Here is a 16,714-nt window from a genome sequence, read left to right as displayed (position 1 = left end):
TGTGTAAGAAGTCTTGGACACCAGGGTCAGCTTATCTAGGCTCCAGGTTAACTCTGATAGCAGTCTACACTCCCTTACTGCAGGTGCTTCATCAGATGCCACCATTGATTTCAGGATCATTGTTTTCATTGGCAGGACTATGGAAACTGATGGAATATTCTCAGTGCATATCAGTGTTGTGACTGTTTTGAGAGGTTTTCACACTTTGATAACTTCCTCTGCAAGTCTTATGTCATTTTCAGACATAGTCACAATATCTTTGACATTCTTCCTCACAGCTTGATCAGTCAGTGTAGAATACACCGCAGCTTTCTGTTCAAGGTATCTCTCAACCATGTCATGGCTTGAATTCCATCTAGTAGCGACATCTTGGATTAGTTTGTGGTTTGGCAGCTCCGGCATCTCCTGTTTTGTCTTGAAAACATGTGCAGCAGTTGTGCTTTTATGAAAGAAGGATACCAGCTTCCTGATCTTTGCTAGGAGGCGAGAGATTGAATTCGCTGACCTTGCTTTTTGAGATGTTAGATTAACAACGTGAGCGAAGCATCCTATCTGTGGCCCCAATCCAGCTAGAGCAACTGCATTTACAATATTTCTAGTGTTGTCAGTGGTCACAGGAATCGTTACATTATCCCTCTCCAACTTCCACATGGCAACTACATCCCTAACATCTCCAACATGTAGGTCTCTGTTCATTGCTGATAGCCTGTTAGAGTGGTGGATATAAACCTTCCCCCAGGTTTACACTGGTGTGACTACTCTGCAGGGGACGTGTTTGAAGGACATGGCTTTTTATCTCCCACTCTGCCGTAATGAAATGAGCCGTTACAGTAAGGTAGCTCTATGAAGCTCTAGATGTCCAACTGTCTGTTGTTAGGAGCAACACACCGCGTTTCTGACAACTCGCGCTCAAGTAGTTCTTTAGTTTTTTTGTTTAAGGCAGGTAATAATGTCTGGGCAAAATGTGTACGGGAAGGAATAGTGAATAGCTCGACCACTTTAAACATGTTTCTGAAGCCCGCATTCTCTACCACAGAGAAGGGTCTCATATCTGCCGCTAGGAATTTTGCCATCGCTATCAGCCGCATATTGTTGCCTGAAGGCCGTGGGGAGAAGTGGTTGCCGTTTCATTTTTTTCGCCTAGTCCCACCGATTGGCACTTTGGGGTGATGTCGGCGCAAATGAGTAGTCATGTTACTCGTATTGCCACACGATTAGGCTATCAGCAATGAACAGAGCCCTACATGTTGGAGAAGTTATATCCACCACTCTAGCCTTCCCTGTAGCTCAGTTGGTAGAGCATGGTGTTTGCAACGCCAGGGTTGTGGGTTTGATTCCCACGGGGGGCCAGCACTGAAGAATTTTTTTTTTAATGAAATGTATGAAATTGTATGAAATGTATGCATTCACTACTGTAAGTCGCTCTGGATAAGAGCGTCTGCTAAATGACTAAAATGTAAATGTAAATGTCTAACAGGCTATCAGCAATGAACAGAGCCCTACATGTTGGAGAAGTTATATCCACCACTCTAACAGGCTATCAGCAATGAACAGAGCCCTACATGTTGGAGAAGTTATATCCACCACTCTAACAGGCTATCAGCAATGAACAGAGCCCTACATGTTGGAGAAGTTATATCCACCACTCTAACAGGCTATCAGCAATGAACAGAGCCCTACATGTTGGAGAAGTTATATCCACCACTCTAACAGGCTATCAGCAATGAACAGAGCCCTACATGTTGGAGAAGTTATATCCACCACTCTAACAGGCTATCAGCAATGAACAGAGCCCTACATGTTGGAGAAGTTATATCCACCACTCTAACAGGCTATCAGCAATGAACAGAGCCCTACATGTTGGAGAAGTTATATCCACCACTCTAACAGGCTATCAGCAATGAACAGAGCCCTACATGTTGGAGAAGTTATATCCACCACTCGTTGGCAATCCCAGTTATAGTTTACAGGGAAACCGAAATATTCCCAGACGGCAGACCTGAATGATCTTTGGGCGTCTTCTAGTTCTGGCTCGCCAATGCTTGCCATGTTGCTCCTTAGCATTTAGCTAACTGCTAATTCCTTCATAAGCTAATTGCTGCTACCACGGTCTCTCAGCTCTGTTCTCGCTAGAGTGAAATAACTCATGAGCGGAGCTGCATACAGCTACGAGACATTTTATTTTTTAAAGACAACTTTATTAGTATGTGGATATTTTTCCCACGTTAATTTATACGCCATCGGTTTATGCAATAATATTTTTTACAATGAAATATATATATATATATTCCTAGCTATAATATATGATTAATGTATTGTTCGGTTCGCAGTGCATACCGAACCGTGCACTGTGGACCCTGTAGCGAACGGTCCAATACGAATTCACGTACCGATACACCCTTAGTTTTAGAAAAAAATTGCCTTGATGACAACAACTTTCCCAGCAGGTGAAGGCTGAGATAAAGGTGAAATGGACACTGACTGTAGGTACGGCCTAATTCTAAGTGCTAGAGTGGATACTGGAACAGTGATCGAAGATTAGTGCTGTTTGTGTGATATGTATGGTGGCAAAATGACAAACTCTTTTATACACATGCACTGTATAAGCCTTAAACCTGTACATTTCCACTGTCTGTTTCTCTCATGTAAGAAGAAGCCATTGTTTTCCATCTCTTGTTTCTGAGTAACTTGGTCACACGGCCATAGACAAAAGAGCCTCTGAGACTCTCCACAGTTTTTGATCCATCCTGTTCTTTCCCTTTCAAGGACACAGCTGTGTGGAGATATGAAGAGAACAGAGGCTAGTTTGAGCAGCAGCAACAATTCTATCAGCAGAAAGGAGTAACAAAACTGCTGTTTGTTTGCTATGTTCCCACCATGATCTCACACACCTGCTAAACTGCCACGTAGACAGAGGTTATATTTTCCTTGTTGGGCTCTTAACGCTGCACTGTTAAGTGGATTGTTAACCAGCTCCAGATTTGCAAATCTTATTGCAGTGGGATTTTTTATTAGAATTTCCATGACATATGCAGTGGGATGCCATGGGATCTGCCTGGTATCTAACCTGCTCTGCCCGCTGGGCCTGGGGATGGTTCTCCAGATAGGTGCCCGCCAAGGCGGTGCCCACGATGGTCAGCCCTTTGCCCGCTTTCAGCTGGTTGGTCAGCGAGAGCAGACGAGGCTGCTCCACATTCTGCTCCACGTCTGTACTGACCAACACCAACAGCTGAGGTCTGGAGGGAGAGGAGGAGGGACACAAGGAAAGGAAAGAGGGAAGGAAGGAATAAGGGTTTGATCGTGTTGCTTTGGCAATGTACAAATATATATATATATATATATACACACACTTCTGTCATGCCAGTAAAACATTTTGAATTAATTAAAAAAAAAAGTGCAGCACAGAGATGAAAAACAGAGAGAGATAGAGCAAGGTGACAGAGAGAAAGAAAGAAGGTATCGTAGAGGTGAGAAAGATAGAAAATAAGTGAAATGGGGAGAGAGAGAGAGAGAGAGAGAGAGAGAGAGAGAGAGAGAGAGAGAGAGAGAGAGAGAGAGAGAGAGAGAGAGAGAGAGAGAGAGAGAGAGAGAGAGAGAGAGAGAGAGAGAGAGAGAGAGAGAGAGAGAGAGAGAGAGAGAGAGAGAGAGAGAGAGAGAGAGAGAGAGAGAGAGAGAGAGAGAGAGAGAGAGAGAGAGAGAGAGAGAGAGAGAGAGAGAGAGAGAGAGAGAGAGAGAGAGAGAGAGAGAGAGAGAGAGAGAGAGAGAGAGAGAGAGAGAGAGAGAGAGAGCAAGGAAGTGTGCACTGAGGATATCACAAGTATGTCTGAAAAACAATTATTGTCTGTTAATGCTGCAAGCAGCTTGAAACTAGAGATGAATGAAACGGAACGCTCAACATGCACAGACTTGTTGTTTATTTTCATGTTACTTATGTAGCTGATACACGTGTGTGTGTGTGTGTGTGTGAGAATCTCACCTCCAGTTCTTGGTGTGCGGCGGCCCCTCCTCCAGTCTCATCAGAGCGTATCGGGCGGCGCTGAGAGAAATGCCTCGTATCCCATCACCCCACTCTTTCTCCGCCCTGCCACACAATCAGACACATGAGGTTATATCATTCAATCATACATAGTAAGTTATTATTACATGATCTATAACTGTGTTATTACATGTCTATGACAAATTAATGCCAACGTTATAACATTGTTATTCAGTCAAATACACAGGCTTCTAACACATCTAAATGTCACTCTTATTTTCACAGACAGGTAGGCTATTTCAAATCACTTAAAACATCCGCCCGGGAGGCATCGTTGACTCGCAGTCGACGTTCAATGAACAAAAGTCCCTTGAAACACGTTAATGCATATTGTACCACAGACAGAATTTATACTCTGTTTTCAACCAAGCTTTCCTATCAAGCCATGACACTGAACCATTCAAACCATACATTTCCCCCGTAACGGGACCGACTGAATGATGGCTGATAGAACACAGGCAGCTCTTCACTCACCCGCGGAACTCAATATACTTGTAGATACTGCCAGCGATCACCATGGCGACAATGGCGTAGAACCAGGAACAGATGAACATGAGTGAAAGACACAGACTCATACCCAGGAAGGACAAGGCCCTGCAGAGAGACAGAGAGAGGAGTAGACATTAGAGACAGAGAGAGGAGTAGACATTAGAGACAGAGAGAGGAGGAGACCTTAGAGACAGAGAGAGGAGGAGACCTTAGAGACAGAGAGAGGAGGAGACATTAGAGACAGAGAGAGGAGGAGACCTTAGAGACAGAGAGAGGAGGAGACCTTAGAGACAGAGAGAGGAGGAGACCTTAGAGACAGAGAGAGGAGGAGACCTTAGAGACAGAGAGAGGAGGAGACATTAGAGACAGAGAGAGGAGGAGACATTAGAGACAGAGAGAGGAGGAGACCTTAGAGACAGAGAGAGGAGGAGACCTTAGAGACAGAGAGAGGAGTAGACATTAGAGACAGAGAGAGGAGGAGACCTTAGAGACAGAGAGAGGAGGAGACATTAGAGACAGAGAGAGGAGGAGACAGAGAGACAGACACATGCAGGCAGAACTATAATATACTGTACATACAACATCTACTGTACATTAAACAGAATAAAAACACACAGACACATTCAAGGCCTTTGTATCATCTCTCAGGATGCGTTCATTGTACGGGTTGTTGTGAGTCTCACCAGTGATAGAACTTGAAACGCGGCCTCCAGTTAGGCGTCCTCAGGAGGGTTTGCAAGGCACAGGCCAGGTTCACAAACATATAGCACATCAAAAAGAACCTACACAACAGAAACAACGCCTTCAGACATTGCAAAAGGTGGAAGAGAGACAACAAAGTGCCTAACAAATAAAACATACATTTTGTCTTTATTTGGACACATTACTTGCTTATAAGTTGCTTATAACCAAATAAAAACAATTCTAAGATATTAATACTAGTAAATCATTTCATTGTGTTAAGAATATGTTTAACTTCAAGTGCTGAGAAGTAATTGTCCATTGTCAGATGTCTCTATTTTTAGGGAGCTTTAATATTGCAGATAGATAATGTCATATTTACAGTGTCCATATTAGGACAATCCATATTAGTACAGGATGAGTGCATCCCAGCACTCATGAATAGGGCCAAGAGTTGGACCTGGTCATGTGATTTCATCAGGAAAACTCTGGGCCCTAATTATAGGCTGTAAATACTAGGACCCAGAGTTTTAACTGTCCAAATAGTTATATTCTCTAACTAGGACCCAGAGTTGGGAAGAGGTGAGGAACAACTCCTGGTCTGGCTCATAAGACACTCACATGGAGAGGATGGGGGCCACTGCGTCCAGGGAGGCAATGAGGATTCCAATCTCACAGATACCCGCTGTCAGTAGCAAGGCCCAGGTGGGCTCTCCGTTGGCTTTGCCATGGCCAAACACCTGGGAGGTCACATCCCACACAGAGATGTTAGGTGGAATAGAGATACCTGGGAGGTCACATCCCACACAGAGATGTTAGGTGGAATAGAGATACCTGGGAGGTCACATCCCTCACAGAGATGTTAGGTGGAATAGAGATACCTGGGAGGACACATCCCACACAGAGATGTTAGATGGAATAGAGATACCTGGGAGGACACATCCCACACAGAGATGTTAGATGGAATAGAGATACCTGGGAAGACACATCCCACACAGAGATGTTAGGTGGAATAGAGATACCTGGGAGGACACATCCCACACAGAGATGTTAGATGGAATAGAGATACCTGGGAGGACACATCCCACACAGAGATGTTAGATGGAATAGAGATACCTGGGAGGACACATCCCACACAGAGATGTTAGGTGGAATAGAGATACCTGGGAGGACACATCCCACACAGAGATGTTAGGTGGAATAGAGATACCTGGGAGGTCACATCCCACACAGAGATGTTAGGTGGAATAGAGATACCTGGGAGGTCACATCCCACACAGAGATGTTAGATGGAATAGAGATACCTGGGAGGTCACATCCCACACAGAGATGTTAGGTGGAATAGAGATACCTGGGAGGTCACATCCCACACAGAGATGTTAGGTGGAATAGAGATACCTGGGAGGTCACATCCCACACAGAGATGTTAGATGGAATAGAGATACCTGGGAGGTCACATCCCACACAGAGATGTTAGGTGGAATAGAGATACCTGGGAGGACACATCCCACACAGAGATGTTAGATGGAATAGAGATACCTGGGAGGACACATCCCACACAGAGATGTTAGGTGGAATAGAGATACCTGGGAGGACACATCCCACACAGAGATGTTAGGTGGAATAGAGATACCTGGGAGGTCACATCCCACACAGAGATGTTAGGTGGAATAGAGATACCTGGGAGGTCACATCCCACACAGAGATGTTAGATGGAATAGAGATACCTGGGAGGTCACATCCCACACAGAGATGTTAGGTGGAATAGAGATACCTGGGAGGTCACATCCCACACAGAGATGTTAGGTGGAATAGAGATACCTGGGAGGTCACATCCCACACAGAGATGTTAGATGGAATAGAGATACCTGGGAGGACACATCCCACACAGAGATGTTAGGTGGAAGAGAGATACCTGGGAGGTCACATCCCACACAGAGATGTTAGGTGGAATAGAGATACCTGGGAGGACATATCCCACACAGAGATGTTAGATGGAATAGAGATAGAATTAACAGTAGTTCCTCCATTATTTCAAGGCAGGTTGAATGTGGATACTACTGAGGTGTTTTGGTGAACCACACACGAGACCTGAACATTAACATTAGCGTGCACAGACACCAAAAATGGTAGTGATCAATGTCACCTGAGACTGATATGAGATGTGTTGACAAACCAACATAACTAATGGTCCCAGATCAGTGTTAAATGCTAGAATGTTGACAGAGTTATCATAACTAATGGTCCCAGATCAGTGTTAAATGCTAGAATGTTGACAATGACAGACTGACCCGTAGGATGGGCACGACACCGTCCCTGGAGATGGCCTGCATGAGACGCGGAGCACCCGTCAAGCTCTGAAGCCCCGCCCCACAGGTGGAGAAGAAGGAGCCAATGACAATAACCCACGGTGACGGCCAGGCCAAGGTGCCAATGACCAGGTTGCCGTTGACGCCCTCCCCAAACCTGAGGGAGATGGACATGACATCCAGCCAATCAGAAATGGAGAAAGGTAGAGGAGCCAATTACCAGGATCCTATTCATTACACACCAAATGGAAGAAAACTGACTGAAACATGGAGGGACTACCTGGTCTACTATTGCAATTAAAAGTGATCATTTTCGTTTTCCGTTGCAAAATGTTAAAAAACTTTTTCAGTTATATACGGCCCAGGTATGGCCTCCCTCACCGAAGTACCTCAGCACTGGAAAAAGTTGACTGAGAAATATTGAAACAATTTTTCAGAAATGTGAACTTCTTATCCATAACTTACTTGTCTCTAAGGACCACTCCCTCGATGCAGGCACCGAACAGGACCACAGCTGACATGTCTATAAGGTCACATTAAGGAATACAGACAGACAGACAGACAGACAGACAGACAGACAGACAGACAGACAGACAGACAGACAGACAGACAGACAGACAGACAGACAGACAGACAGACAGACAGACAGACAGACAGACAGACAGACAGACAGACAGACAGACAGACAGACAGACAGACAGACAGACAGACAGACAGACAGACAGACAGACAGACAGACAGACAACCATATCTAGCACATAGGGATATATTCTCACATATCTGTTTTATATCTGCACACTGAGTTTACAGTGCTGCATCACTGAGATAATAAGGGTTCGACAGTGCGGTTATTGTTGGGTTATGTCTGATGTATTTTTATACATGATTGATTGCTTTGTCCTGTAATGGTCACTTGTGTCACGTCCTGACCATGGTAAGCTGTTATTTTCTATGGTAGAGTAGGTCAGGGCGTGACAGGGGGTTTTCTAGTTTAGTTTTGTCTATGTTGTTATGTTCTAGTTTTGTATTTCTATGTTGGGTTGTTCTAGTTTTTGTATTTCTATGTTGGGCTTTGTTTGAGATGATCTCCAATTAGAGGCAACTGGTCATCGTTGTCTCTAATTGGAGGTCATATTTTAGTTGGTGTTTGTCCCACCTGGGTTTGTGGGAGATTCATTTTGAGTTGTGTATGTTTCACCTCTGCGTCACGGTTTGTTGTTGTTTTGTCATTCAGTTTATTTATGTATTGCATAGTTTCACAGTATAAATAAAATGTGGAACGACACACACGCTGCACTTTGGTCCGCTCATTCCTACGACAACTTGAGATGACGAGCAACATGGATATCATTCGTAACATACAGTAAGAAGCTTGAGGCCATAGGCTCAATTCAACCTAAATTGTATGTATTTATGTTGGCAAGTAAAATACCAAAAGTTTTCATATAAAATAGAGGTATTTTACTATTGACAGATAACATGTGATCCACAGCTATAAGTAGCGTGCACTAGCCCACTGACTTCAGAAGTGGACCAGTATGAGGCTAGTTAAATAAAAAAAGGATACACACTATTGAGGTAGTGGTGATGGCCATGATAGTGCCGATGGGGATGGACTTCTGAGCGTCGCGTAGATCCCCTGAGCGGTTTGATCCGGCCATGATCCCTGTGACACACAAGTAGAGAGGTCGCTGTAGAAGGAACTCTCATTTTGTCAAATTACTACAACTGAACAACACAACAACATTATCCTTCTAATAACAAACAGCTGCTTTTTTCTGTTGAAGAAATTCTCACATCAGATGAATCTTTTACTTTATCCTTTCAATCTTCCAATGAATTGATGTACATCTCCCATACCCCCCCTAGATAGAAAAACAAAACAAAGGCTGAATCTCAAAAGTATTTTCCCTTGATTGCTTGTGTCCTCTCTCCTTCTCAAGATTCACCTTTGGTGAATTCACCCTTTGAGATACGAGGAATCGAGGGAAATTACTTTTGAGAGTCAACCCTCTGTCTCTTCCTCTTTGCATCATCCACTTCCTGTCAGCTGACCTGTGACGGAGGGGAAGTAGATTCCGACCAGCAGGGTGAAGAAGCTGGTGATGTCGGCCAGGACGTAACGGTTGGAGTTGGTCAGAGTGTCATCAGGGCCCTCCACAGTCGCAATCCCCTTCTTAGCCACCAGATCCCCCTTCTCCAGGTAATTCCCAAATAGGTTCTCTGTGTGTGATGGGGTGGGGGGAGAGGAAAAAAGAGAGGGGGAGGGAGAAGGAAACAGGGAATGAGGGAGGAGAGGGAGAGAGAGGGGAAGGTAAGGGAGATGAGGAGAGAGAGATTAGATACATCAATATCATTTAAAATCGCTTGACCTTAAGTTCCCAGGAGCACAAGATCTTAGAGATCCAAGAGGGCTAACAGAAATTCCAAGTAATTCCAAATTGTATGTTTCCCGCAAGTGTGTGTAAGCATGTGTACTGTATATACAGTGACCTGAGTCTAGGGGGACCACATCAATACATGTTATTTGTACTGTAGATACAGTGACCTGAGTCTAGGGGGACCAGATCAAAACATGTTATTTGTACTGTAGATACAGTGACCTGAGTCTAGGGGGACCAGATCAATACATGTTATTTGTACTGTAGATACAGTGACCTGAGTCTAGGGGGACCAGATCAATACATGTTATTTGTACTGTAGATACAGTGACCTGAGTCTAGGGGGACCAGATCAATACATGTTATTTGTACTGTAGATACAGTGACCTGAGTCTAGGGGGACCAGATCAATACATGTTATTTGTACTGTAGATACAGTGACCTGAGTCTAGGGGACCAGATCAATACATGTTATTTGTACTGTAGATACAGTGACCTGAGTCTAGGGGGACCAGATCAATACATGTTATTTGTACTGTAGATACAGTGACCTGAGTCTAGGGGACCAGATCAATACATGTTATTTGTACTGTAGATACAGTGACCTGAGTCTAGGGGGACCAGATCAATACATGTTATTTGTACTGCAGATACAGTGACCTGAGTCTAGGGGGACCAGATCAATACATGTTATTTGTACTGTAGATACAGTGACCTGAGTCTAGGGGGACCAGATCAATACATGTTATTTGTACTGTAGATACAGTGACCCGAGTCTAGGGGGACCAGATCAATACATGTTATTTGTACTGTAGATACAGTGACCCGAGTCTAGGGGGACCAGATCAATACATGTTATTTGTACTGTAGATACAGTGACCTGAGTCTAGGGGGACCAGATCAATACATGTTATTTGTACTGTAGATACAGTGACCTGAGTCTAGGGGGACCAGATCAATACATGTTATTTGTACTGTAGATACAGTGACCTGAGTCTAGGGGGACCAGATCAATACATGTTATTTGTACTGTAGATACAGTGACCTGAGTCTAGGGGGACCACATCAATACATGTTATTTGTACTGTAGATACAGTGACCTGAGTCTAGGGGGACCAGATCAATACATGTTGTTTGTACTGTAGATACAGTGACCTGAGTCTAGGGGGACCAGAATAATACATGTTATTTGTACTGTAGATACAGTGACCTGAGTCTAGGGGACCAGATCAATACATGTTATTTGTACTGTAGATACAGTGACCTGAGTCTAGGGGACCAGATCAATACATGTTATTTGTACTGTAGATACAGTGACCTGAGTCTAGGGGACCAGATCAATACATGTTATTTGTACTGTAGATACAGTGACCTGAGTCTAGGGGGACCAGAACAATTGTGCTGTAGGTGAAACTGTTTAGAAAGAAAAAGTAAATAGTAACATAACATTAGCATTTTAGCAAACTATTTTATTCAAACCGACCTTCAGTCATGCTTGCAAACATTTTACGTATGGGTGACCACAGCGGGAATCAAGCCCACGTGCCTGGTGTTGCAAGCTATACCAACTGAGCCACAGAGGACCAATAGCTTGTGTTTGTTCACCTTTGAGGATGCCGCTCATGACTCCAGGGATGCCCTGGATGAAGGACACGTTGTTGTTGACAAAGTACTCGTCACAGGTGGCGTTGAGGAAGGGCGAGTCGCAGAAGACGTTCCACAGCTTGGTGGTGACCGTGCCGTTGCCACTCTCCAATGTTTTGGCGCACACGTCGAACCCTTTGGAGATCAGCGGGCGATTACCCAGCAGACACACTCTGCACAGCAGGGGAGATGTGTTAGTGTGTCAGTGGGACCGACCGGGATTCGAAGCCCGTCCAACTCTTGAAAGCGACTTTAGACTGAGTTAGCCACCTGAGCCGAAGCCTAGGCATTGGCTTTGAGAGATAGCACAAGCCTGTGGGAATCAGTCCCCATATTGAACAGTAGACTCCTCCCTACTGAACATGTCACACAAGATGAATATGTTCTATTTAACCCATCTGCTTAAGTGCTGTGAATATCATTTCTATTTTCAATATACTGTCCTTCAAATCATCTTAAAAAGGGTGAACATGTGTTTTAATGTGTACATTTCTAGCATGGCATGAATGTATCTGCCATTTACAATCTCAAACCCCAAATCCCACATATCTGGCAAAAATCGATCAATAAATGATTTACATGAAACATAATTCACATCACACCTATATTCTTCAAGTTTGGATCAGCCTCAATATTGAAGAGTAGCCTCGTCCCAGATCTGTCTGTGCTTTCTATCCAACTCCTATGGTCATTCTCATGTGACAATGACTGTAGGAGTTGGAAAAGACAGCACAAACAGACTTGGAACCAGGCTAATTAAACAGTAGGGTTCCTTACGGAAAGTCAGGTGGCTCGATGGCCGTCTTGATGACTCCAGCGTACACAGCCAGAATGGACAGGATGACACAGGCCAGGAAGAGCAAGGCTAACTTGTTGACGTACTTGACCCCCACAAACACCACCGTGGCCATGAAACTGAGCACAATGGTGCCGTACACACGCATGTTGTTAAGCATCGCCGCCTCCGCCTCGGCCCCCTCCAGACCCTCCATCTTAAAAATGGCAGCCTGGGGGAGGATGTAGACCTGTGAGGGGGGAGGGGGAGAGGGAGAGGGAGAGGGAGAGGGAGAGGAAGAGGGAGGAGGAGAGGGAGAGGGAGAGGAGGAGGGAGAGGGAGAACTAGATCAACTGTAGAAACACAGAATCTGACGCTCCCGTTAAAAAAAAACCTTTCAAATAGAGGTTTGAACAACCCAAGCATGGGATTCCTGTTCTAAATCAATCACCATTATATCTTATCACGGGTCACTCAAAAAATATAAAAATATAAAAATAGCTTTGCCGTTAATGAAATCATAAAACCTGTAATTGCCCTATCATTATTTGCCAGCAGCATACCACCCTGCATCCCACTCCTGGCTTGCCTCTGAAGCTAAGCAGGGTTGTTCCTGGTCTGTCCTTAGACGGGAGACCAGATGATGCAGGAAGTGGTGTTGGAGGGCCAGTAGGAAGCACTCTTTTCTCTGGTCTAAAAAAATATCCCAATGCCCCAGGGCAGTGATTCGGGACATTGCCCTGTGTTAGGGTGCTGTACTTAGGATGGGATGTTAATTAAATGGGTGTCCTGACTCTCTGTGGTCACTAAAGATCCCATGAAACTTATTGTAGGAGTAGGGGTGTTAACTCTGGTGTCCTGGCTAAATTCCCAATCTGGCCCTCATATGGTCACCTAATCATCCCCATCTTCCAATTGGCTCATTCATCCTTGTAACTATTCCCCAGGTTGTTGCTGTAAATGAGAATGTGTTCTCAGTCAATTTACCTGGTCAAATAAATATAATGATCTGATTCAGAGGGGTTGGGTTAAATGCGGAAGACACATTTCGGTTGAATGCATTCAGTTGTACAACTGACTAAGTATCCCACATTTAGATGCCGTTTATACAGTTGAAGTCGGAAGTTTACATACACTTAGGTTGGAGTCATTAAAACTCATTTTTCAACCACTCCACAAATTTCTTGTTAACAAACTATAGTTTTGGCAAGTTGGTTAAGATGTCTACTGTGTGCATGACACAAGTCATTTTTCCAACAACTGTGTACAGACAGATTATTTCACTTATAATTCACTGTATCACAATTCCAGTGGGTCAGAAGTTTGCATACATTAAGTTGACTGTGCCTTTAAACAGTTTGGAAAATTCCAGAAAATGATGTCATGGCTTTAGAAGCTTCTGATAGGCTAATTGACATCATTTGAGTCAATTGGAGGTGCACCTGTGGATGTATTTCAAGGCCTACTTTCAAACTCAGTGCCTCTTTGCTTGACATCATAGGAAAATCAAAAGAAATCAGCCGAGACTTCAGAAAAAAAATTGTAGACCTCCACAAGTCTGGTTCATCCTTGGGAGCAATTTCCAAACGCCTGAAGGTACCACGTTCATCTGTACAAACAATAGTACGCAAGTATAAACACCATGGGACCACACAGCCGTCATACCGCTCAGGAAGGAGACGCGTTCTGTCTCCTAGAGATTAACGGACTTTAGTGCGAAAAGTGCAAATCAATCCCAGAACAACAGCAAAGGACCTTGTGAAGACGCTGGAGGAAAAAGGTACAAAAGTATCTATATCCACAGTAAAACGAGCCCTATATCGACATAACCTGAAAGGCCGCTCAGCAAGGAAGAAGCCACTGCTCCAAAACCGACATAAAAAAGCCAGACTACGGTTTGCAACTGCACATGGGGACAAAGATCGTACTTTTTGGAGAAATGTCCTCTGGTCTGATGAAACAAAAATAGAACTGTTTGGCCATAATGACCATCGTTATATTTGGAGAAAAAAGGGGGAGGCTTACAAGCCAAAGAACACCATCCCAACCATGAAGCACGGGGGTGGCAGCATCATGTTGTGGGGGTGCTTTGCTGCAGGAGGAACTGGTGTACCTCACAAAATAGATAGCATCATGAGGCAGGACAATTATGTGGATATATTGAAGCAACATCTCAAGACATCAGTCAGGAAGTTAAAGCTTGGTCGCAAATGGGTCTTCCAAATGGACAATGACCCCAAGCATACTTCCAAAGTTGTGGCAAAATGGCTTAAGGTCAGCAAAGTCAAGGTATTGGAGTGGCCATCACAAAGCCCTGACCTCAATCCTATAGAAAATTTGTGGGCAGAACTGAAGAAGTGTGTGCGAGCAAGGAGGCCTACAAACCTGACTCAGTTACACCAGCTCTGTCAGGAAGAACGGGCCAAAATCCACCCAACTTACCGTGGGAAGCTTGTGGATGGCTACCCGAAACGTTTGACCCAAGTTAAACAATTTAAAGGCAATTCCACCAAATACAAATTTTGTGTATGTAAACTTCTGACCCACTGGGAATGTGATGAAAGAAATAAAAGCTGAAATAAATCATTCTCTCTATTATTATTCTGACATTTCACATTCTTAAAATAAAGTGGTGATCCTAACTGACCTAAGACAGGGAATTTTTACTAGGATTAAATGTCAGAAATTCTGAAAAACTGAGTTTAAATGTATTTGGCTAAGGTGTATGTAAACCTTCGACTTCAACTGTAGCTATTAAATAGAGTACACCTAGTCAGACATGCCGCCCTAATACATCTTTAATAAAGTGTTCTTCCTCTTCCATACTTTCAAGCCAATCAATCAATGTAAGACAAACGGAACAGAAAGCCACAACAAATGGTTTGTAGTGGGGAACTGTCAGTGGGGATCCTTCAAGGCCTTCTAGGATTTCTAAAATAATTGTTGTATTTTTGAAATAAATACATTTGTTTTAATGATACTTTATCTTTTCAATTATATTCTAATTATATTATTATTTTCAATGATATTCTGATTGAATATCTTCAGTTTGTGTTAAAAGGAAAGGGTTACAACTGAGAATAAAAAATGTAATCCAATCAGGATTTTTCTTTAGTGTTCTTTAATATACTATCTAAAACCTAAAAGGGTTCTTCAGCTGTCCGCATAGGAGAACCCTTTGAAGAACGCATTTTGGTTCCAGGTAGAAGCCTTTTGGTTCCTGGTAGAACCCTTTTGGTTCCAGGTAGAACCCTTTAGGGGTCCATGTAGAACCCTTTCCACAGAGGAAATTCTGTGACGTTTTTGTTTGTTCAGCTGGTCGTGCACACATTTCTTTCTTGAGGCAAGTCAAAGTTTGGTGAAATCTATGCCCCTTCTTCGGTGATGGGGAACTATGGAAGGGATTCTTCAATGAAGTGTTTGTTGTCGTTCAACAAGAAATACTGCACCAAACATCTTAGTTAGATGTAAAATTGGGCGACTAAGACCGCCTTTGCAAAAACATACAAATTCATTTCAGATTTCTTGATTTATCTTAGATTAATTCGGACTATTTTGAGGAAGCGTACACTGGCTATGTTGTTGATACGGCGTCTCAAAAGGGACAAACAGTAATATTGCAGTTTCTTTCTCATTTTTCAAGTCAAGGTCTTTTAAGGGAGTATGCGAGGCTCAGACGTTTTCTTCGCCTAGCAAACCTATGTATGCAGACACCTTAAGGGCAGAATTCTGGAGTGACAGTGGAATCAACCAATCACATTTTGATTTGTAATGGGTTCTACCATTTTTACAAAAACGTATGGAAACTTCCACCTTCTCGAAGGCTGACAGGTCACTGTGCAAAACTGAGCAGCAGTTTTCCCACGGTTTTGCTAGATTTTGTTGTAGGCTTGTGTGCAGCCGCAGCAGGTGTTATCAAAGAGGATGTTGTTGCTAATTTGTTAACTTCTCCCGTTTCAAGATTAACTTTCAACAAGAAGTTAAGTTTCAAATGATCATAATTTGGTGAGTGGAACTGTTTTTATTTTATTTTATTGCAGCTCGCTTGCTGTTGTTAGCTAGCTATCTCTGAAAATAATGATTGGGACCTACTGGCTTATTATGTCTGAGTGAACAGGCTACTTACTCTTTAACATCATGATGTGTGTGACTTCTGTCTTTGTGTTTTACAAAAAGTCTGCTCTCCTACATGGAGTGCACAGGTATAATGGTCGCTGTATTTTCAGCATCACAAGCCTGTCACACTCACAGCCTTTGATGTATTTCACTGTTGTCGCTTTTGGTGATAGTGATGTCGTTGCGTGCTCTCGCCTCGCCTCCTTGTCAAAATGTGTGAGAGGAGATAGTCTGAGTGGAGAAACCTCAGACCTCCAATGCATATTGAGAGGAAGACAAGGAA

The 16,714-nt window shown here is 43.5% G+C and overlaps 1 protein-coding gene across 3 annotated transcripts in view; it reads right to left on the bottom strand.

The window, feature by feature from the left end:
* Positions 1–16,714, bottom strand: part of slc12a5a (solute carrier family 12 member 5a) — a 283,125-nt gene that overhangs the window by 16,309 nt on the left and 250,102 nt on the right. For all 3 annotated transcript variants that reach the window (XM_029692998.1, XM_029692999.1, XM_029693000.1), the window contains 11 exons: positions 12,318–12,565; positions 11,502–11,713; positions 9,571–9,738; positions 9,083–9,181; positions 7,981–8,038; positions 7,498–7,672; positions 5,828–5,946; positions 5,209–5,307; positions 4,511–4,630; positions 3,977–4,081; positions 3,068–3,236 (listed from right to left, as the gene is read on the bottom strand). In XM_029692998.1, coding sequence (XP_029548858.1) covers positions 3,068–3,236; positions 3,977–4,081; positions 4,511–4,630; positions 5,209–5,307; positions 5,828–5,946; positions 7,498–7,672; positions 7,981–8,038; positions 9,083–9,181; positions 9,571–9,738; positions 11,502–11,713; positions 12,318–12,565 — 1,572 coding nt within the window. The remainder of the gene's footprint in view (positions 1–3,067; positions 3,237–3,976; positions 4,082–4,510; positions 4,631–5,208; positions 5,308–5,827; positions 5,947–7,497; positions 7,673–7,980; positions 8,039–9,082; positions 9,182–9,570; positions 9,739–11,501; positions 11,714–12,317; positions 12,566–16,714) is intronic.

This window comes from Salmo trutta, chromosome 16, assembly GCF_901001165.1.
Source record: "Salmo trutta chromosome 16, fSalTru1.1, whole genome shotgun sequence".
In the NCBI taxonomy this organism is placed as follows: domain Eukaryota; kingdom Metazoa; phylum Chordata; class Actinopteri; order Salmoniformes; family Salmonidae; genus Salmo; species Salmo trutta.
Note: the sequence above shows the minus strand (reverse complement) of the source record. Positions and strands in the feature narration are given on the sequence as shown.